Source organism: Somniosus microcephalus, chromosome 5, assembly GCF_052327205.1.
Source record: "Somniosus microcephalus isolate GS21.2 chromosome 5, FLI_Smic_1.0, whole genome shotgun sequence".
Taxonomy (NCBI): Eukaryota; Metazoa; Chordata; class Chondrichthyes; order Squaliformes; family Somniosidae; genus Somniosus; species Somniosus microcephalus.
Window position 1 is genome coordinate 201,431,030 of NC_140991.1, and position 24,485 is coordinate 201,455,514.

Below are 24,485 nucleotides of genomic sequence, written 5' to 3' on the forward strand. Positions count from 1 at the left end.
TGGTTGCAGAGATCTGCCAGCTGCTTCACAGACATCTGCGTCCACAGCTGATGTGCAGGACGTCTCTGTCGGTGGAAGTGAAGGTCACGGTGGCTCTGAACTTTTATGCAAGCGGCTCCTTCCAAGCCGCTGCTGGGGACATAGCTAACATCTCCCAGTTCGCCATGCATCGCTGCATCCGGCAGGTCACCGATGCCCTTTTCACAAGGAGACACCAATTCATCTCCTTCCCCATGACCCTAGAGAGGCAGGAGCAGCGTGCAGTCGGATTTGCGAGGATCACCAACTTCCCCATGGTGCAGGGCGCCATTGACTGCACGCATGTGGCTTTGCGGGCACCTATCGACAATGCCGAGGATTACCGCAACCGGAAGGGCTACCATTCCCTCAATGTACAGCTGGTGTGTGACCACAGGCAGCGCATCCTAACTGTCAATGCCCGCTTTCCAGGCAGCAGCCACGATGCATTTATCCTGCGCCAGACTACTGTGGCTGACATGTTCCAGGCACAGCCTCCCCCAAGAGGATGGCTTATCGGGGACAAAGGCTATCCTTTGTGTACATGGCTCATGACCCCGCTCCGCGCGCCCAGGACCCCTGCTGAGGAGGCATACAACGAAAGCCATCAAGCCACAAGGAACATCATAGAGCAAACGATTGGCGTCCTCAAGCAATGGTTCCGCTGCCTGGATGGCTCCGGCGGATCTCTGCAGTATTCGCCGGATAGAGTCTCCCAGTTCGTCGTCGTTTGCTGCATGCTGCACAACCTGGCTATCCGCAGGACTCAGGCACTGCCACCTCACGTTGGACCACCACCTCAGGAGGAGGAGCAGGAGGACCATGAGGAGGAGGAGGAGGAGGAGTACCAGCCCAGGAGGGAGCCACAAGGTCCAAGGGCCGTCCGTCGGCGGCTTATTGAACGACACTTCTAGGCCCCCTGTCAGGGAATGGCTTGTGGCAATGAAGGCACATGAATGGAGCCGCTCCACAAGCCCTCAGCCGGTTAACGCAACAACCACTTGAAACATCACACATGGACAAGCTGAATAAAGAAAAAGCTTTATTGAGCAAACTCAGGGCCCTTCCCAAATGAAACCCAAAAACACACAACACCCCCAAAAAACAGTCAAAAACATATCTCACTCCCACAACCTGTGGAGGAATAACAAAACTTGTCCATCCAAATGGCCTTCATCCTCGGCCTTACCAAAAGAACCCCTCCCATAGACAGCACAAGCACCCCCATATAAAAAAACATTTGCCTTCATCCTCGGCCTTACCAAAAGAACCCCCCCCATAGACAGCACAAGCACCCCCATATAAAAAAACATTTGCCAACACACTCTACTTTGTGTGCCGAGAGGGCGAGTCCTTGTCCAGCCTTTTCCGGCCCCTGGCCGACCTGCTGCTCCACCTCAACCTGGGCCCTGTGGGTGTTGCAAGGCTGGGGGAAGGCTCCTGAGGGGCACATTGCGTGACGGCAGATGCCCTTGGGGGTCGGCCTAGACGAGCTCTGGCCCTCGCGGGGCCGGCTGCTGACTGCTGCAGCTGTGGCTGGGCAGCATCAGTCTCTCCAGCAGCTCGTCGCAGCTTTGCTGGGGGAGTGGCAGTGGCGGCTGCAGCAATGGGGGCAAGCTGGCTGATGCCAGGTGCTCGCTGGTCGCCAGAGACACTGGCACTCGGCCGGGCTGGCACTGCAGCAAGCGCAGCAATCTGGTGAAGGCCAGACCGCTGTGCTGCAGCAGCGCGGTGGGTGCCCTGGCGATGCATGCGTGACACAGCGAGTGTGGCAGCAGTGAGTGCCCGTACTGCCCTGGTCTGTGCCCGCATCAGACCAGCCAGTGACTGCACGGCACCACTGATCAACTGTCCACTCGCTGCCTGTGCTGCCCTGAAGTCATCCCGACTCGCGTCCTGTGCTGCCCTGAATTCGGCCCGACTCGCGTCTTGTGATGCCCCGAATTTGGCCCGACTCGCGTCCTGTGATGCCCCGAATTGTGCCCGACTCGCGTCCTGTGATGCCCCGAATTGTTCGAGACCCCTGGCCTGTGCTGCCGCGAGTTGTTCGAAACCCCTGGCCTGTGAGGCCCCGAAATCGGACACACTATGAGCCAGGGACTCAATGGCCTCAGGCAACCGTGCCACAACCCCCATGAACTCGGTGTGCCGACGATCCGAGTCCGCGGACATTTGATCAAGGAGGCGCACCTCCTGGGCGAGGACCGTCTCCGGACTGGAGGCCGGACTCTCCCTCTGGGGAGAAGGCCGCCGAGCTGGCCGACCCTTCCCGCGTGGCTGGACGCCACTGGGCCCAGCAACTACACTCCCCTGCAACACTTCCCCCCTCTGGGGAGAAGGCCGCCGAGCTGCCCGACCCTTCCCGCGTGGCTGGACGCCACTGGGCACAGGAGCTACACTCCCCTGCAACACTTCCCCCCTCTGGGGAGAAGGCAGCCGAGCTGGCCGACCCTTCCCGCGTGGCTGGACGCCACTGGGCACAGGAGCTACACTCCCCTGCAACACTTCCCCCTGGCTCTCCTCCAGGGAACACGTGTCCCCTCCATTGCCATCCCCTGGCTCGGATGAGGGTTCCCCCGATGTGCCGCCTTCCTCTTGCTCCTCCTCGTCCTCCTCTTCCGAGGGACTGACACTCGCAGCTTCAGGGACCTCCTCCTCACCAGCTGAAAGCAGGAAGGCACAAGAGTAGCTTTAGAGTGAGGACAGGGCGTCAGCGAGGGAGGCATGAGTGGTGGCATTCTGCGCATTGGTCAGACAGTGGCAAAGGATGTAGATCTGAAGCGCAAGGGGAATGAGAGAGGTCCAAACGGTCATGTCCTTACCATTGGGGCCCAGCACAGGGTCGGCATCTCCAATTGCAACGGGGCCAATAACCCGGGCACCCATGAGTCGACCCACGCGCTCCTCCAGGTCATTGAGCTGCTGGAACTGGGCACGGCCTCCCCCGGTGACAGTCCGGCTCTTCAGATTCTGGGCCAGCTTGGCCTGCAAGAAAAAGGACGGCCTCTAAGTACAGCGTGGTGCCCTGTTGTTGTGTGCACTGCCTCCCATGGTCGAATAGCTTGGCCAGTGTGGTGCCCTGTTGTTGTGTGCACTGCCTCCCATGGTCGAATAGCTTGGCCAGTGTGTAAAGTGCAGAAAGTGCAATTGATGTTCATGCCAGTGCCATAGCTGCTGGATGAGGGCTGGCCATTAGGCCTTTGAGGTCCCTTTGCCCATAATGTGAGGTGCACATGCAAGGATGAGGAGGACACTGGAAAGGGTACTCACCCTGACAATCCGAGTGAGGTCGTTAAACTTTTTCCGGCATTGGACACCAGTCCTGGGGACATTGCTGTTGGCTGTGACCCTCTGGGCGATTTCCCTCCAGGCTCTCCTGTACACCCTCTTGGGAGGCTTCTTGCCACTGTCCGGGAACAAGATATGGCTTCTCTTCTCCAAAGCCCTAACCAGCACCTTTAAATCATGGGCAGAGAAGCGCTGCGCTCGCTCACGGGCCCTCTGCATCCTTCCTGGCACTATTTCTCTCCAGCAGCAGTGTTTAGGCCTAGCTGGAGGGCTGCAGTATCCAGGGCGTGGCAGCAGACCAAGTCGACCCTTCCCCCTTTAAGAGCTGGCCGGCACCAGGGTGTCTGCTGTCAATCAAAACATGACCGCACCTGCGCTGCGCCCGGCCTCGGCGGTATCAGTCTGCACCGCCGGCTTAGCGCCTAAAGATAGCCGTGCAACGCCAGTTTTAGCGCTCGAGCAAACTCCTTGGCCAAAGCTACTGAATATCGGCGAAGTGGCCTCCACTTTCCGGCGGGCGCAAACTTTAGCGGCCGCCCGACTTTACCGCCCCAAAAGTGGCTATACTGAATTTCTAGGCCATTCTCTTTCATGATTGTGTCGTCATTGAACCCACAAAGAAATCAATACACCTTCGTCCCTCCCTCCAGCCATTTAGTTAGAAAACCAGACCAGACTGTCCTTGCAACATATGTATCAATTTAAGCTGGGACATGGATTCTGACTACAGCTGGGGCTTTTAAACTCCCTAAGTAGGATTTTCTATCAGTAATGGGTTGGGTAGTGGCAGAAAATAAGTCTGGGAACTTGGGCCTGTCAGCTTGGAAACTAGGCGTCTGAGAGATGACCTTATAGAGCTATATAGGACAGTTAAGGAAATAGAATCTGGAATACTACTTTAAATCAATTTGTGAGAGTAAGACAAGGGAGGCACAGCTTCAAACTAGTAAGAGATACATTTGGGAAGTTCCTCACACAAAGAGTGATCAACACTTAGAATACATTTCCAAATAAAGTAGTGGAAGCAAAAACCCTCGAGTCATTTAGATGAACCAGTTAGATGCAGTAATGGGGGGAACTGTAGGCTCTTTCTGGTTAGATTAATTAATCTGGAACAAATGGGCTTCCTCATTCTGTAATTATTTTGCAATCTTTTGAATTTATATTGCAAAATTGTCTGAGTGAAAATAAGCAAATTCATTATATTCTAAAACTGTTTCTTCAGAAACTTTCAAGTAGATTTTGGATCTTACTCTCTGGGAAACCATGCGAGGAAACCTCTAACAAGTGAAATATTTTAAGTCTATACCACAGCAGAGCACACCATCTTTACAGCGTGGTGTGCTGTTGCTATCAGCTACTGTAAAGTACAGCTAAAGCTAAGATTATTAGTGCTCAACCAAACCACATTCAAATTGTGTTTTACCAAGCCTGGGTGCTGAGGCAGTTGATCTGTAAATAAAATTCTACAGTGTCTGTGGTTTCAGAAAGAAATACAAAGAACAAGTGGGATAACATGGAAAAAAACTCAATGGCTTCAAAATTGTTGTCCAAGTAATGGCAAGGATAATAGCGCTAGCCGTTATTTAAGTGCAAATGCCACAGCAACTTTAGGCGAGGGCAGATGCGCGTTTAAATGCAGAAATTGAGAAGTTGCTGTCTGAGTTGTGCCGTTCTGCTGTTCGCTTCATGAAAGCAGCCTCTTGCTGTCTGGCTCCCCATTCAAATGCATTGAGCTGTGTAAAGTTCCTGTAGTTGCATGGTAGATACGAAATAAACTTGCCACAGAAAGTTAAATCATTTCAAGTCTAAGTACCCTTTTAACAATGTGGTAAGTGTTAATTACTGTGAATCAACCTCTCTGGCATTGAAAATTAATGATTACAAGTGTGAAGTCTCATTCTTTCAGGTTTTAATTGTTGTTGGAGATTTTTTTAATTAATTTTTTTTTAAATTTACTTTTTTTGTCTCTTTTCTCTCTCTCTTAATCCAATCTTACTTTCCCTCTCTTTATTTCTCTTTATGTACCTGATTTGACATTGAATTAACCATTCTAACTTACATTTCCTTGTTCAGACCTTGCGCAGTTGATTTTACAATCCTTCAATCTGATTGGTTAAGGAAATACACAGTTGCTTGCCCTGTTCACTCAGATCCCAGATGCCCTGTAGAGGGCACCACACTGTTTCCAACTCGCACTTCCAGCAACTTAGAGAAAAATATCACGGAGATTAAACGGGCAAGGGCAAGCCTAACTAATGATGGGCGCCATTTGTTGACCGGTTACAGGAACTTTTGGGCCAATATATACAAAAATAATTTGTTGGTTGCCCACTTCTTGTCAACTATGTAAGGAGCCTCTCTAACTGATGAACATATCTATTTTGGTTCATCAAACCTATGATTTATCATGACTGTACTATGTTCCTGTTAGATATTTCACAAGTATTTATTTCTGGCAATGGTCTCATGAGAGAGATCACATACCAAGTTACCAGGATAAACATTTGTCTGTTTTGTGGTATTGAGACAATAGTTTCTTTGTATTACTTTTTGAACAATTATTATTTACCCTATACATAGTTTGTTTTGTTTTATTCTTAGGAATGTCAATGAACTCCTAAGTCAGGTAAAATTTGGGCAGTGCCCATGTTATACTTTGATATCTGTGCAGAATTTACTCAAGGTAGCATAAATGCAATGCATGTACTAGGATAGGTGTTCTTATTTATAATTTATTTCTCAAATCAATATGGTCCTTATACCTTGAATAGCAGGTATAACAGATTTATTAAGCATACAGTACATGTAATAGTACATAAACATAAACTTAAAAGGTAATACTTATAACCAGACCTAATGATGGTTGGTTGATTCAAACGTGTTACAGTTCTGAGCTCAGTGTCTTAGGCCTTTACTAATCCAAATACTCATTACAAGCAGCCAATTTTTATTAATTTCTCTTATTCCCTCCATGTGGCCATTCACAAAATTCGGCTTACATAATTATATAAAAGTTAAAATAGAACTCCATATAAGGAGAATTTAATTGACTTATCCCTTAAACTTTTGTTTTAAGGAGTTATTTTCCTGTAGATCGGTACATTTGTTACCTTATCAATAGTTTCACTCTTGTTATATATAATTACTATTCCACCGAGTGAAACTTTTAATTTTAAATCTATTTTTGATTCAGTTCCATTTCATACCAGTCAACCCAGGTGTTTTCCTTTGCATAACAAACTGCTTTTCCTGTACTTGTTATTAACTGATTAAAGTTCTTTATGGTATGCACGAGCATGTCTTTTAATTAGGTTTATTGAAGTGACTAAACTGACCATCACTTTAAGGTTAACCCTGGCTCAATAGCCCAATGGTACTTTAAATTGACTTAACTTCCCTGCTTAACAGGCAAAGGCTGAAGGTGACTATTACTACAATAGAAAGAGAAATCAATAGCAGTATAACATTAGCAGACTTCAGGACAGTCTGATTAATTCTTTCTTTACACATGGGTTACAGAAAAGAGCCGGTGAATCTGAGTTCACTTTAGTTGCAAGATCACAAATTAGATATGGATGCGGAAGGTCCATAGTCCCATGGCTTGGAGGGAGGCTCACATGGTCCCATTATTTAAAAGGATGAAATTAAATCTCAGAAATTATAGACCAGTGAGTTTGAAATCACTTGTAGGAATTCTGTTGAAAGACATTATATGGGATGTGATTTAAGATCACTTGGAGAATTTGGCATTTTTAGGGACTCCCAGCATAACCTCAGGAACTGTAGGTCCTGCCTCACTAATTGGATTGAGCTCTTTGAGACAAGTATGGTGAATGATGGAAGTGCTGTTAATGTTATCCACCTTGATTCCCAAAATGAACTCAATAAATTAGTGGATAGAGGCAATTAGATAAATCCAGATCACATGCGATTATTGAATAAATATTATACTCACTAGGTAGCTGATTGAAATCTCATAGGCAGAAGGTTGTCATTATTAATAATAATAATAATAATAATAATAATAATCAACTTTATTGTCATTGTTAGTGCACAAGTGCAGTACAACGAAATGTAGGCTTGCGGCTCCCGAGAGTGTACATTTAGATTAGGACATTTAAACATTCAACATTCATTTGGTTTGTAATACATTAACATAAACATAATAAAATGCATTGGCAGATGTGCAGGCTTTAGAGTTTATTTGTGGAGTTCAGTAGGATGACAGCCCTGGGAAAGAAGCTGTTCCTAAATCTGGTCGTTCGGGTGCAAATGCATCTGTAGTGTCTCCCAGATGGCAGGGGGGCGAACAGACTGTGGCTGGGGTGGGTAGGGTCTTTGATGATGATCAGTGACCTCCGTAGACAGCGTTTCTGGTAGATGTTCTCTATGGTCGGTAGCCGGGTGTCGGTAATGCGTTGGGCAGTTTTGACTACCCGCTGCAGGGCTTTCCGGTCATAGGAGCTACAGCTGCCATACCATACTGTGATACAGTTCGTCAGGATGCTCTCTATTGTGCAGCGGTAAAAGTTAGAGAGGATCAGGGGTGACAGGTTACATCCCTTCAGCCTCCTTAGGAAATATAGGCGCTGCTGAGCCTTCTTCACCAAAGAGGAGGTATTGCGGGACCAGGAGAGGTCTTCTGTGATGTGGACTCCGAGGAACTTAAAGCTGTCCACCCTTGCCACCACAGCCCCATGGATGTGGATGGGGGTGTGACTTCCGCCTTTAGACTTCCTGAAGTCCACAATGATTTCCTTGGTTTTCTTGATGTTAAGGGCCAGGTTGTTATCGGCGCACCACTTCACGAGATGCTGGACCTCCTCCCTGTAGGCTGACTCATCGTTGTTGGTGATCTGGCCTACCACCGTGGTATCATCCGCAAACTTGATGATGGTGTTGGAACCATGAACAGCCACACAGTCATGGGTGAAGAGGGAGTAGAGGAGGGGGCTCAGCACACATCCTTGTGGGGCCCCCGTGTTCAGGGTCGGGGGGGGTGGTGCGGTTACCTAATTTGACAGACTGGGGTCTGTTTGTTAGGAAGTCCAGGGTCCAGTTGCAAAGGGAAGTGTTCAGGCCAAGAGTGTGGAGTTTGGTGGCCAGCTTGTTGGGGACGATAGTGTTGAATGCTGAGCTGTAGTCTATGAACAGCATTCTGATGTAGGTCTCTTTACCGTCTAAGTGATTCAATGCAGAGTGTAGAGCAGTTGTGATTGCATCCTCCGTTGATCTGTTTGCATGATAGGCAAACTGGTGTTGGTCAAGAGAGGCGGGAACACTGGCTTTGATGTGAGCCAGGACCAGTCTCTCGAAACACTTCATTATGATGGGTGTGAGTGCGACAGGTCGGTAGTCGTTCAGACACGTCACAGCCGTTTGCTTTGGCACAGGAATAATGGTAGCGGTCTTAAAGCATGTAGGGACTACTGCCTGGGCCAATGACAGATTGAAGATGGCGGTGAAGACATCAGCCAGCTGATCAGCACATTCCTTGAGTACCCGTCCAGGGATGCTATCAGGTCCAGCAGCCTTACGTGTGTTCACTCCGCGTAGAACACCCCTTACGTCGGAGGTCGACAGAGTGAGCACCTGGTCTTCCGGGGGTGGCAAGGCTTTGGTAGCTGGCTCCCTGTTGTCCCTGTCAAAGCGAGCGTAGAAGTTGTTAAGCTCCTCCGGAAGGGAGGCATCGCTAACCGGGGGGCTGGTGTTTTTACTCTTGTAGTCAGTGATGGACTGGATGCCTTGCCACATGCGCCGGGGGTCCGAGTTGTTGTGGAAATGATCCTCGATCTGCAGTGTCTGTTTCCTTTTGGCTGTTTCCTTTTGGCAGTTAATGGGAATTGATCTAAATAGGGCCTGGTCATGGGTGGAGTTTCACAGGCTCTGTGTTGGGATTGTTGCAGTTCATCATTTTTATGAATTATTTAGATGTGGACATAACTAGAACAGTTCGTGAAAATGTGCACAGCAGTTAGTAGTCAAGTTAGGAGAATGGGTCTGTGCGTGTGGCTGCTAACCTTTTAATATGGACAAATGCAGAGTCATGAATGTGGGGTTGGGAAACGGGGATACAAGTTAAGGGATACAGATCAAGTACAAAGAAAAAACTTGCATTTATATAGCATCTTTCAGAACCTCAGGGCGTCCCATAGCACTTTGCAGAATAATAGTTGATTACTCATTAAAGGTACACAAGCAGTATGAGGTGGCTAAAGAGAAAGCATATAGGATTTTTGGTTGTATTGCTAGGAACATTGGTTGCAATACAAAGAGCACTATACTTAGGCTGTATTAAACTTTGGTAAGTGCACAGTAGAAGTATTGCATTGAGTTTTAGTCCCTGCACATGATGATGGATGAGGATTTGCAGAAGGTGCAGGGAAGGCTAATATGACGAGTTCTGATCTCTACCACAGTTTCCTAAAGATTTTCTTGATTGCATTAGGAAGTCTGGACAAAATTTCCCACAGTTTTTTCTAAATTGGCTACAGAATTCTTTCTCTTTTTGACTGCCCAGGAGTTTGGGTCAGTGGTGCACTGTTGTCTGGATAGAGTGGCCTTGCTACTCCTTTCCTGCCCTTTCCGCATATTCATAAGTTACTCATTTTTTGAAAATCCTTTCAGCCACCATTTTATTTTGTCATAACTACGGAATGTAATACTAAAAATAAGGTTTCTAACATACAAATAATTGTTTCAAATGTCGCCATGAAAGATTCCATTCGGAGGTCTGTCCCTATCTCAAATTTGAATTCTGCTGCATTCTGTAGATCCCCAAGTGAAGATGCTTCAATCAGAATGTACCAATATCACTGTGCATTTCACACTGGTGATCTGCAACTCCTAGAATACACCAGTGCATGGCACTCTGATAGACTATAACTTCAACAAGGCAGATTGAAGTTACCTTTTTCTCCCCAGTCTAACACAGTACAACAACAACAACAACAACAACTTGTATTTATATAGCATCTTAAACATAGTAAAACGTCTCCAAGGCGCTTCACAGGAGTATTATAAGACAAAACATTTGATACCTAGCCACATAAGGAGAAATTAGGGCAGGTGACCAAAGGCTTGGTCAAAGAGGTAGGTTTTAAGGAGCGTCTTAAAGGAGGAAAGAGAGGTAGCGTGGCAGAGAGGTTTAGGCAGGGAATTCCAGAGCTTGGGGTCCAGGCAACAGAAGGCATGGCCACCAATGGTTGAGTACTGGACAGTTGGGATGCAGTTTATAAACAGGAAGTTTTGCCTCACTCTGTGAATATCCAGCCTTGCTGTGAACTACAAAACAATTCTGGAACTTTAAAGATCCATTTCTAATTTCAGATTGTATAAACAAATTTCCCACATTTTTAAAAGGCCAGATTTTGCTGTAGCAGAGCATCTAATAGCATCTGACATTAGTTAGACTTTCCCCTGCACCCTTCAGCTCAAACAATTGTCCACAAAGTTGCTGAAAGTGCGAGCTGATAACGACACAGCAAGGGAAGCAGGACATCTGGGACTTTGACTGATAATTGGGTATTTTTACCATGTTAAAAAAGGCACACCCAGCATTAGTGTCCACCAGAGCCTGTGCTTCAGTAGATTTAGGGCTGTAAGTATAGTACAAAGGGGAAAGTAATACCTCAATGGACCAAGGGCATTGGCAGTGCCCTGAAAATGGGCTGTACGTACATCCCCTCACTCTCCCAGCTTTTTGTGCTCAAGTTATGTAATCTATACTAATATATCATAGTTTTATTGCCCAAACTGTGAATATGTGAAATCAGTTACCACCAGTCCTTTGGTTGGCTGGATCTCAGGGAATCTTGTTAGGGATTTGGATGTGGTCTCCGGGCAATAGTTTGGCTCCCGCAGGCCTTCTTGTCAAATTGACACTTCTGTTTATCAGAGGCTTTTAATGGTTATTTTCCAACTGTTTCATGGGGTTATCGGGCATGGTTTGTCTACAATCAGTCATGAGCATACGTAGGTTCTTCAAGTTGATGTAAGCCCTTGATCGTATTAACTGAGAGTTGGGAATACTATCTGAGTTAAGAATGGTACAAATTCTTTTGTATAGTGTAGATCCGTTACAGATTTTGACTAATTCCTATAAATACGAAGTCCAATACCTGTTCTGATCCAACACAGTTCTGTTTAACTGCTGACACTTACCATTCCTGGCTGAGTGGGTGGGTGGTGTGGGTTTTAGTTTTTTTTATAGTACAGCCAGCAGAAATCATTGATGGTCCTCAATTTCAATTTTGTGCCAGTCAGAATTCAGCCTCACTGGGCAACCATATGGTTGAAAGAAGTGTTACCACTGGCCCTTGGCTGTGCTCATGACCATCTGGTTCTTGGTTGGCAATGCCAAAGTGTTCTTCGTGAAGTAGTCTGTGATTATCAGCACATTTATGCCTGGTAGCAAACTTATCAAGCATGAATTAGTCCATGTCTATCAGCTACACAGGGGACAAGGTCTGGATTTTTACCTTAGGTGTCAGGCAGCTGATCCTGGGAACTTTCTGACATAAGGCACCAATTATAAACCCCTTTGAATTGACTTTGATACAGAATCACATGCACAATATGTTCAATATTTAGTTGAAACCAAAGTATCCAGCTTCTGTGTTGATTGATTTTGGGAGGTTGGCATGCTTTGATGGCCTTGGGTTAGAGGCATGCATGTCACTTCTGGTTTTAGAGGGGAGGTGTCTGGTTGCACATGCACAAGTTCAACATAATTGACTTAGAACAATTTGTGATAGTGGCCATCTTTGGAGGGATAAGCCCCAATTTTTGTAGCATCATCCCAGTACAGCAAGAAACATTGTCCAAACAGCAACCAGTTGACTCAACATAATCTAGCCAACAGTGCAGGTGAGTGTGAAGGACTAAAGACAAGGGCCAGAATTTTTCCAGCGCTGAGAGGGTGGGATTGGAGGTGGGTCAGCTGTCAAAATAGAAAAGGTTGACAGGGGGTTGGGAGCCCATTGTCAACCCGCCTCCATGCTCATCTCCCAAGTGTTGGGTTTATCAGCACTGAACAGACCCGACACCAAGCAGTGGGTCAGGCAATTAAGCTCATTAAAAGCTATTTAAAAGGTTGTTAAACACAATTTTACCAGGTACTTACTATTTTTACACCTTTTTCATGAGGTTCACGGCACTTGGGGGTCACGTCAGGTAAGGAGGTCGGGTGTTGTGTCAGCATGGGATGATTTATTAACTTGACAGCTGCAAATGGTTTATAAAAGCTTCCATTTCCTAGATCTTCACTTTCCAAGGTTACAAGCTGTTGCTTACTGCATTTGGAAGACAGATTGAGGTTTATGCTGCTTGCAAGTGTTTGGAGCAAACTCTCTATCCAGTGTCACCTCATTGGAATAACCTCCCTCACCATTGACATATTGCTTCTGTCATCTCAACCTCACCAGCCATCCATTCCATCAGCATCAGTGTCCTTGAAAAAATCTCACCTTGGTCCTCAGAATCCCACCACAATCAGCCCCAACACCAGCATCACCAGGCACACCAGCAGCACCAACATCCACACCAGCCTTCTTTGCAATCAACTGATGCTGCACAGGACACAGGTCATCAGCACCCGACCACAATGCTGCCCGGGACACCAGGGATGGCCTCACCATAGCCAGGTTTACTTCACTTGACACGGCACACCCTGGCTGCCACATGATGCGCCAGGTTGGCACCACCCCACACCAACACCATAAAGCATCCTTACAAAGTCCAAGCCATTCCTTTCACACTCATTACCATTGCGGGAGTACCGTTATGTCTCATCATTCACTGCAAATCACTAAGCCACTTCCAAAGGTGAACACAAATCTATCCAAGAACGTAAAGTGTTGAAAATAAAGATTTCAACGTTTGACAGCACATTACCAGAAACTTCACATGAACATTGGCTAAACCACCCAAGTGCCTACCCTTGTGTGTTCTTAGTTGGTATGCTTGCAGTAGGATGAGGGTGAGTGTGAGGGGTGACTAGTGAAATGGGGAAGTGATGATATAGATAGAGAGGGATGGGTGGAGGTGCAAGATAAGTTGGTGTGAGTAAAGATGTGCAGGAGTAGGGTAGGGAAGGCAGAGTGATGGGGATGTGATGAGTGGCACAGCAGGATGAGGTTGAGTGTGGCTTTGCAGTAACGTTTCATGATCTACTGAGATCATTGAAAGGTTTGCGCCACTGCAGCCTGGTCCTCCTGCCGACATCCCTGCTTGTGCCCTCCTGTGCAGTGTGCAAGCAGGCTGCATTGGTCTCCTGCGGAGGTCTCTTCCACCCATTAGAAAGGAAGAGAATCTCCTTGCGTGCTGTGACACCCTCCATAAGCATATGGAGGGAGTCATGGGAGAGCCTGGGTGTAGCCGTGCACCTTTGTGCAGTGCTTGTCAGTGTTTGGAGCACCTCAATACTGTAGAACACCGACACTGTCAGTCAATTTGGACATGGCCCCTTTAAGGAAACCGGCTGATGATGTGTCATCAACTGACGTAATCAGACCTGTTTCCTTTTGATTGGCCGGAAACCTCGCTGGACGGACTTAACAAGCCCAATCAACGTAAAATCACTTGGACAGTGCGGGCTGGAGCAGGCAGCTGGCTTGGACCGCGACACCGACCTCGGCCGCCTCGATCAGCAAAATCACAGCCAAGAAGTGGGATTTCCAGCCTCCAAAAGAGGATTGAACTTGTCATTATTCACTAAGTAGCCCTGAATCAATGCTGTATTTTGAAGGACTGCTCATACTGGAACATTGATTGCAAACCAATTAAAGTCTACTGTTTACTGTGATATTTGGCAGAGTTTCTCCTGTTTGTGTTTTATCCCCTTTCCTGCATCTACCTTGCAGGATAGCTGTTTGTGATGGGATAGGTGCAAGGTTTGCTCACAAGCAATGTCTCCTGCAGCACGGTTGTGGTAGTTGAAGGTCAATCATCACAGGCCCAGGACATCGCTGCAGGAGTCCCTCAGGGCAGTGTCCTAGGCCCAACCATCTTCAGCTGCTTCATCATAGTCATAATCATAGTCATAACGGCACAGAAGGAGGCCATTCAGCACATTGAGTCCATGCCGGCTCTCTGTAGAGCAATCCAGTCAGTCCCATTCCCCCGCTCTATCCCAGTAGCCCTACAAGTTTATTTCCCTCAAGTGCCTATCCAGTCTCCCCTTGAAAACATTGAGTGTCTCCGCTTCCACCACTTCCGTCGGCAGCGAATTCCAGGTCATCACCACTCGCTGCGTAAAAAAGTTTTCCCTCACATCCTCCCTGTATCTCTTGCCCAAACCTTAAATCTGTGTCCCCCAGTGCTTGTACCATCAACTAGTGGGAACAGCCTTTTCCCGTCTAGCTTATCCAAACCCATCATAATCTTGTACACCTCTATCAAATCACCCCTCAACCTCCTTTGCTCTAATGAAAACGAATCCAGCTTCTCTAATCTGTCCTTGTAGCTAAGATCCCCCATCCCCAGAACCATTCTGGTAAATCTCCTCTGCAGCCTCTCAAGGGACTTCACATCCTTCCTAAAGTGTGGTGACCAGAACTGGACGCAATACTCCAGTTGTGGCCTAACCAGCGCTTTATAAAGGTTCAGCATAACTTCTCTACTTTTGTACTCAATACCTCCATTTATGAAACCCAAGATCCCATATGCTTTGTTAACCACTCTCTCAATATGTCCTGCCACCTTCAGGGACCTATGCACATTAACTCCCAGGTCCCTCTGTCTCTGCACACTCTTTAAAACTGTGCCATTAAGTGTATATTGCCTCTCCCTGTTCCTTCTGCCAAAATGCATCACCGCACACTTCTCTGTATTAAATTCCATCTGCCACTTGTCTGCCCATTCTGCTAGCCTTTCTATGTCCCGTTGCAGTCGATTGGTATCATCATTACTGTTTGCCACACCCCCAGGTTTGGTGTCATCGGCAAATTTAGAAATTCTACTCTGTATTCCAATATCCAGGTCATTTATATATATCAAAAAAGCAGTGGCCCCAACACTGACTCTTGGGGAACACCACTGTCTACCACCCTGAAAAACAGCCATTTACCACAATTCGCTGTTTTCTGTCCTTAAGCCAATTCCTATCCAAGCTGCCAGTGACCCACCTATTCCATGAGCCTCAATTTTGTTAACCAGCCTTCTATGTGGTACTTTGTCAAACGCCTTCCGAAAATCCATGTAGACAACATCCATTGCATTCCCTTCATCAATCCTCTCGGTTACTTCATCAAAAAATTCAATTAGATTAGTCAAACATGATCTGCTCGTTAATTTTTCCTTGATTATTGTTTCTAAAACTTTACCCACCACTGATGTTAAACTGATTGGCCTGTTACTAGGATTGTCCTTACACCCTTTCTTGAACAATGGTGTCACATTTGCCACTTTCCAATCCTCAGGCATCTCCCCCGCATCTAGGGAAGATTGGAAAATTATGGCAAGCCCTTCCGCTATCTCCTCCCCCAATTCGCTTAGCAACCTGGGACGCAAGCCATCTGGACCAGGCGACTTGTCCACTCTAAGCATACCCAGCCTTTCTAGTACATCCTGTCTATCAATTTTCATTTCTATTGCTTCTACCTTTTCCATTTCTACCGATATTTTGTCAGCATCCACCTCCTTAGTAAACACCGATACAAAGTACTCACTGAGAATTATAGTTTTGCCCTGCGCCTCTAAGCATATATCACCACCTTTGTCACCAATGGGGCCCACGCCGCCTCTTACTATCTGCTTACATGCCGGTAGAAGATTTTTGGGTTCCCTTTTATGTTAACTGCCATTATACTCTCATATTCTCTCTTTGCCAATCTTATTTTCATCTTCACATCCCCTCTTAACTTATAATATTTGGTCGGGTTCTCCCTTGAAGAGTTCACCTGACATGCATCATACACCCTCTTTTTTTGTTTCATCATCTTCTCTATCTCCTTTGTCATCCAAGGAGCCCTTGCTTTGGTTCCCTTACCCTTCCCTCTTGTTGGATGCCTAGCCTGTACTTGGAACATTTCCTCCTTAAAGATCACCCATTGTTACAGTTTTTCCTATCAGTCTTTGGTTCCATTTTACCCTGGCTAGATCCTTTCGCATCCCATTGAAGTTAGCTCTATTCCAGTTTAGAAGTTCCACTCTAGATTGTTCCTTGCTCCTCTACATTGCTAGTCTAAATCTTACGACACGATGATCACTCGTACCCAAGTGTTCTCCCACAGACACTTGGTCGACCTGGCCCACCTCATTCCCCAGCACCAGATCCAGCAATGCCTCCTTCCTAGTTGGGTCAAGAACATATTGGTCAAGGAAATTCTCCTGAACACATTTCAGAAATTCCTCCCCCTCCTTTCCCTTTACCCTAGCATTATCCCAATCGATATTTGGGTAATTAAAGTCCCCCAATATCAGCACTCTATAGCTCTTGCATATCTCTCCGATTTCCCTGCAGATTTGCTCCTCTACCTCCCTCTCACTACTTGGAGGCCTATAGAATACCTCCAATAGCATGATCATACGCTTTTTGCTCCTCAACTCTAACCAAATGGATTCTGTCATTGTCCCCTCAAGAACATCCTCCCTTTCCAACACCACATTGTCTTCCTTAATCAGCACTGGCACCCCACCTCCCTTTTTTCCTTCCCTATCTTTTCTGAACACCTTGTACCCTTGAATAGTAAGTGCCCAGTCCTCTCCGTTTTTAAGCCACGTTTCCATTATTGCCACACGACTAATTGTGCTTGTAGCTCACCAACCTTATTCTTCACAGTTTGTGCGTTTATGTACATGTATTCTAAACCCATTTTTGAATTTTTCGTAGTCTTTCTTAGTCTGCTCCTATCTAATATGGTACTACTACCGCCTCTAGTACTATCTTCTCTAGTACTATCCAACACACTCACTCTTTTATGCACCTTATTCCTTTTTTTTACTCCTATATGCTAGTGCCCATCCCCCTCCCCAACAGCACTAACAAACCTCCCCGTGCGAATATTGGTCCCGGCTTTGGTTTGGAGTCACATATAGGCCAGACCAGGTAATGATGGCAGATTTCCTTTCCTAAAGGACATTAGTGAACCAGATGAACAATCCAGTAGTTTCACAGTCACCACTACTGATACTAGCTTTTTAATTCCAGATTTATTTAATTGCATTTAAATTCCACAGCTGCCGTGGTGGGATTTGAACTCATGTCTCCTGATCATTGGTCCAGGTCTCTAGGTTCACTGAGCCTCTGGATTGCTAGTCCAGTAACATAACCACTATGCTACCGTACTGCTCAGGTATGACTCTCTCCTCCAATAATCGCCCCCTCCCATACAAGGAGAAAGCTTACAAATATATATTTTAGTGAAGCAAACATAGAATTATTACTTCCACAAAATATTTGATTTTCCAGTAGAAATATTACAGACCAATTAAACTTTCACCCATTTGGAGTGAGACTTACTCATGTCAGGGTTAAAAATGTCACATTTCACTCCATAGAACCATAGAGGTTTACAGCAGTGAATGAAGCATTTTGGCTCATTTTGTCTGTGCCAGTTCTTTGGTGCAGCAATTCAAATAATCCCAGTTTTGCTGTCTTACCATGGCCCTGTATCTTCCACTGCTTCAAATATTTTCTCTACTTTTCTCCTAATATGTGTAATATTTGTCTCAATCTATTGCCTGTAGCAAACCAACAACTCTGCGTAAAGTAACTTTTCCCAACCTCAATTTTAAATTAATTGCAAAATACTGCGGATGCTGGAAATCTGAAATAACAACAGAAAATGCTGGAAATATTCAGCAGGCCAGGCAGCATCCGTGGAGAGAGAAACAGAGTTAACGTTTCAGGTCTGGGACCCTTCATCAGAACTGGAAAAAGCTGGAGATGTAACAGATATTAAGCAGGTGCAGAGACAGGGATTGGGGGTGGGTGGGTGGTAGGAGGGGAGGAATAAATAGAAAGTTCTTTCTATTTCTTCCTCCCCCCCACCCCGCCTCTGCACCTGCTTAATATGTTACATCTCCAGCTTTTTCCAGTTCTGATGAAGGGTCCCAGACCTGAAACGTTAACTCTGTTTCTCTCTCCACGGATGCTGCCTGGCCTGCTGAGTATTTCCAGCATTTTCTGTTGTTATTTCAATTTTAAATTGATGACCTTGATCATTGGCCCCCAACCAGGGGAAGTAGTCTTTCCCGATTCACCTGATCAAAACCCTTCATGTTTTTAAGCGCCTTTCCTGTTAGATTGTTCTGTTCCAGTGAAATTATCACAGTATCTCAAGTTCCTCCTCTTGTGATACGGTGATTATTTCACTGGAACTGAGAAGGCCAACAGGAGATTTAATAGAGGATTTCAAAATTATACATAACTAGTTTCTCATCCCTAGTACCATCTTGGTGAACCGTTGCTGAATGTTTTCTATGGTTATAATAGAAGACTCAAAACTGCACGCAGTACCCTGTGGTATAAGCATGTCCGTGTACAGATCGCTCTTGTACTTTATGTCACTATTTATAAAATTCAAAATGTTGTTGCTCTTCACGACTTTGTCTGTCTACTTTTGAACTTTCAAAGAATTCTGTATTTGAACCCCCAGGTCTGGTGAGCGAGGTTTGCAGCGGGAGCCCTGGCTCAGAATAACGTCTGGCGGCGCCGGGAATCACCACTAAAGCGGAATAATTTGAAATGAAAACCTGCGCCACCAACAGCGAGAAGAAATGAACTGAGCAGTTTAAAAAATACAAACACCGCAGAATCGGAAAACGAGCAAAAGATCCAAATCGCTGTTAACGCGCGCGCACCCTCTTCGGGTTCAGGATCCACAACAGCGGAAGCGGCGGCTTGGTTGCCAGGGTGAAAGGTGAAGGGGTGGGGCCTGTTCCGCGCACAAGGAGCAGCCATGGATCCCGACAGTGAAGGTAGAGTGAGCGAGCGGGACAGGCCTGGCACCGCCAGCAGTGAGTGAGCGGGACAGGCCTGGCACCGCCAGCAGCAGCAGTGAGCGAGCGGGACAGGCCTGGCACCGCCAGCAGCAGCAGTGAGCGAGCGGGGGCATGTTACAACCCAGATTAATGGTTACCGGGGGAATAAGCTGTCGGTCATTTTGTGGTGTATAAATGGGACCATTTTGCTGTTTCACACTTTGAGATGAGTACAGCCTCGGGATGTTTCGAATCTGTAACTGCCATCAGTGTGTGGTGCTAAGGAACTGCACACAAGCATCCCTGTAATTGTTGCTACGAATTGGTGAAGCACACTACCAGTACTGACCAGGAAGTTCATTTGGCTTATTGACCTTGAAAAATCCGACTGGACCCCTTCCCCCATTGCATTGTCCAATTGTACCTTAAATACTTCCTTCCACTCCACTACCCAGGAAACCAATCTAAGTGTCGATTGGTCTTTGTGTGAAGAACTTCTTGACTTCCTAGATCTATACCTCTTTTCCCTACTACCAAGGTTTACCTTAAAGTAGTGCACATTGTTAGGGAAGAGCAGAGGGAGCTTTATTCGGAATTAAACTAGGCCTGATCTGGGAGTACTGGAATGTGTGCCAATCCCCAGTATTTAACGCAATGTGCCCAAAATTCACACACCAGCTGACAAATATCACTGGTCTATAATTAGAACCACTGCTCTTGCAACAGGGATGTTCATCTTTTTCTGTGGGCTCTGTAGGTGCATAAATGGATCCTTGGGTGTCACATAAAATTAAAATCCATGTTTACATTAATTTGCATGAATATCAAGTTGCTGATACAATCAGATTTTGGAACTCCCTAATTAGGATTTACTCACCAGTAAGAAAGAAGAAAGACTTGCATTTATATAGCACCTTTCATGTTCTCGGGATGTCCCAAAGTGCTTTACAGCTAATGAAGTACTTTTGAAGTGTAGTCACTGTTGTAATGTAGGAAACCCAGCAGCCAATTTGTGCACAGCAAACTCCCAGAAACAGCCATGAGATAATGACCAGATAATCTGATTTAGTGATCCAGTACTCCCAGATCAGGCATAGTTTAATTCAGAGTAAAGCTCCCTCTGCTCTGCCTGAACAATGAGGGAACAGTACTAAAAACAACCTTTTCTAAACCACCAGGCATACAAAATTAAAATCAGCAAATAAGAAATATAAAGATCGCTCTACGAGCCCATTTCTTGGCGCAAAGGGGAGTAAATTAATTTTGCTGAGTCTCTGCCCCTTTTACATTGCTGTGGGATTTTCAAGGCTTCCTGCGATTGGAGGTAGGCCTGAACCTCCAATAGGTGCAGGTCCATTGGAGGCAAGCTAATGAGGCAGAGGGTGTATTCCTGACCGTCTGTCTCATTTTTCCAGGACATCACTGTTCTGGAGACAGGCTGAAGTGTAAGTTAATTTTTTTAAGTTTTGACCCGAGTGATCATAAGGTCAATAGTAGGAAAACAGACCTCATCTCAGCTCCCTTAAGTCCAATAGTAGGGTACAGTAGCATAGTGCTTATGTTACTGGACTAGTAATCCAGAGGCCTGTACTAATGATCCAGAGACATGAGTTCAAATCTCACCACGGCAGCTGGGGAATTTAAAATTCAGTTAATTAAATAAATCTGGAATGGTGACCATGAAACTACCAGATTGTCATAGCAACCCATCTGGTTCACTAAGGAAATCTGCTGTCCTTTCCTGGTCTGGCCTATATGTGACTCCAGACCCACAGCAATGCCCAACTGCCCTCTAAAACGGCTCTAGCAAGAGATACAGTTGTAACAAAGACTGCAGCAGTTCAAGAAGGTGGCTCACCACGTTCTCAAGGGCAATTAGGGATGGGCAATAAATGCTGGCCTTGCCAGCGATGCCCACATCCTGTGAACAAATAAAAAAGTAACTGCTCAATAATAAGTAAATGCTTATGCTGTATTTTATTTTTATCCCTTAATTTCTCCCTCCATGTAAACTCCCCAACCCATATTCACAGCCACCCCTTTGGCCTTGCCATTTCACGTTGCCTCGCTACTCCTATCGTGTCAATCACAGATAAGGCCATTTCGGACAATTTCCTTGAATTGCTCTCCACCCACGTTCCCCCCTTCGCCAACAACCCTACTTTGTTCTGTGTCAGTCCCTGGAAAAAAAACTCTCCCAACTCACTTAAAACTGCACTTATAAAATCCCAACCGTTTAGCCTTTGGCCCTCCATTTACCACAACATTTCTGCAGCGACTGATCTGCTAAACCACTCCCTCACCACCACCTTTGATGCCCTAGTCCCTATTAAAATCATTACTCTCTCTCACCCTGGCCATTCCCCCTGGTACGGACCTCATCTCAGCTCCCTTAAATCCAAGGGACGCAGACTTGAACAGATATGGCAGACAACTGGTTTAGTCATTCACCACTAGATCTGACTGGACCACATAAAGCACTATCGGGTCCTGCTCTCATCTGCCAAAACTGCTCACTATCCCAGGATCATTCTGGAATGCAAAGTTAACCCCCAGCTTCTTTTCTCTACTGCAAGCCATCTTCAGAAACCCTCTCCCCTGTCTCCTCCACCCTCACCCCAAACAACATGTGCGAGGAGCTCATGGACTTCTTTATCCCTAAAATTGTGACCATCTGATCAGCTACCTCTGCCACTTCCCTTCCTTTCCCTAGCCCACTGGGCCACACTTCCTCTCAGGTGTGCCTTTGCCCTGAACTCGCATCTTTCTCCAGTTTCTCTCCGAACTCCCCTCATGCCCTCTCTGCGCTCATCTTGTCCATGAGACTCACTTCCTGCTGCCTCGACCCTATTCCCACTAAACAGCTGACCACCCAACTTCCTTTTCTGGCTCCCATGATAGCTGATATTGTTAATGGTTCACTCTTCTCGGGTACTGTCCCCCTCTCCCTCAAATCTGCCGTCATCACCCCTGTCCTCAACAAACCGACCCTTAACCCCTCCGACCTTGCAAACTACTGCCCCATCTCCAACCTCCCTTTTCTCTCCAAAGTCCTTGAATCTGTTGTTGCTTCCCAAATCTGTGCCTATCTTTCCCGGAACTCCATGTTTGAATCTCTCAAATCGGGTTCCGCTCCTGCCACAGTACCGAAACGGCTCTTATCAAAGTCACAAATGACATCCTATGTGACTGTGACAAAGGTAAACTATCCCTCCTCGTCCTTTTTGACTTGTCTGCAGCCTTTGACACGGTTGACCACTCCATCCTTCTCCAACGCCTGGGACCGCACTCGCCTGGTTCCATTCTTATCTATCTAATCATAGCCAGAGAATCACCTGCAATGGCTTTTCTTCCCACTCCTGAATCATTACCTCTGGTATTCCCCCAAGGATCTATCCTTGGCCCCCTCCCATTTCTCATCTACATGCTGCCCCTCGGTGACATCGTCCGAAAACAGCGTCAGTTTCCACATGTACGCTGACGACACTCAGCTCTACCTCACCACCACTTCTCTCAACCGCTCCACTGTCTCTAAATTGTCAGACTGCTTGTCCGACATCCAGTACTGGATGAGCAGAAATTTCCTCCAACTAAATATTGGGAAGACCGAAGTCATTGTCTTCAGTTCCCGTCACAAACTCTGTTCCCTAGCCACTGACTCTGTCCCTCTCCCTAGCATCTGTCTGAGGCTGAACCAGACTATTCGCAACCTTGTTGTCATAATTGACCGTGAAATGAGCTTCTGACCACACATCCACGCCATAAGTAAGACCACTTATTTCCATCTCAGTAAGATCGCCCGACTCTACCCCCTGCCTCTGCTTATCTGTTGTTGAAACCCTCATCCATTCCTCTGTTAACCTCTAGACTTGACTATTCCAACGCACTCCTGGCTGGCCTCCCATGTTCCACCCTACGTAAACTTGAGGTCATCCAAAACTCGGCTGCCTGTGTTCTAACTCGCACCAAGTCCCGTTCACCCATCTTGCCCCTATGCTCGCTGACCTACATTGGCTCCCGGTTAAGCAAAGCCTCGATTTTAAAATTCTCACCCGTGTTTTAAGATCCCTCCATGGCCTCACTCCCTATTTCTGCAGCCTCCTCCAGCCCCACAACCCTCCAAGATATCTGCGCTCCTCTAATTCTGGCCTCTTGAGCATCCCTGATTTTAATCGTGCAACCATTGGTGGCCGTGCTTTCAGCTGCCAACGCCCTAAGTTCTGGAATTCCCTCCCTAAACCTGTCCACCTCTCTACCTCTCTTTCCTCCTTTAAGACGCTCCTTAAAACCTACTTCTCTGCCATAATTTCTCCTCATGTGGCTCGGTGTCAAATTTTGTTTGATAACGCTCCTGTGCAGCGCCTTGGGACGTTTTACTATGTTAAAGGCACTATTTAAATACAAGTTTTTGTTGTTTATATGTGAGAGTATTGAATACAAAAACAAGCAAGTGATGATTAATCTGTGCAAGACTTTGGTTAGGGCTCAGTTGGAGTACTTTGTGCAGTTTTGGGAATCTCACCATAAAAAGAATATTGGGACCATGGAAAATTGCAACATAGATTCCCTAGTATGTTGTCTGGCATGAGAGGATATCATTATAACAAAAGACTTCAAAAATGAGGGCTGTATTCCTTAGTGAGACCTAATAGAAGTATTAAAGAGAGTGAGGCCAGTTGTAGTGCCTCCACTTCTTCTCTGCCAGAGACCAGTTAACTTAGCACAGAGCAGGAATTGAATCTGGCACATACCTGGTCATGTGGCTCAGTCGCACACAATTGACTGCATTTATTCAGCGAGCTATTGAGGGAACCCTCTTGCTCTTTCTTATGCAGATTGTTCTTTTAATAAAATCCAGTACGAAAATTACAGTTTAAGCTTTACTGTGAAAATTATGACATGTTTTTCTTTTGCATATGACTGTTCCACTAAATAATGTTAATAATGTTAAACGTTTTTGTGTGTTTTTTGATTAAAGGGACAATATTATAATTTGTTTCACATTGCGTCCCAAAACAGTGATGCCTATAAATTTTGTAAACTGTATCAGATCAAAAATCTTAATTATGTTAAATTATCTCATTTCATTGTTGCTTTCAGGGTATTTTATTGTATTTACTATGAACAGGAGTGGGTTCAGATGTGATAACCCTCGCTCACAGCCCCATCCATCTACACAGTTGATTGATTATCCTATTATCAATCAGTGTGGTTCATTGTTGTTACATGTATTCTTTAAATCAAATTGCAAC

The 24,485-nt window shown here is 46.0% G+C and overlaps 1 protein-coding gene across 3 annotated transcripts in view; it reads left to right on the forward strand.

Annotated features, from left to right (window-relative positions):
* The first annotated feature begins 18,990 nt into the window (after positions 1-18,990).
* cmc1 (C-x(9)-C motif containing 1) overlaps positions 18,991-24,485 on the forward strand; it is a 135,726-nt gene continuing 130,231 nt past the window's right edge. Inside the window, exon 1 of one of the 3 annotated variants that reach the window (XM_085988568.1) lies at positions 18,991-19,230. In XM_085988568.1, the coding sequence (XP_085844694.1) occupies positions 19,212-19,230 (19 nt within the window). In that variant the 5' untranslated portion in view covers positions 18,991-19,211. The other 2 variants (XM_085988569.1, XM_085988570.1) reach the window with 2 other exon arrangements.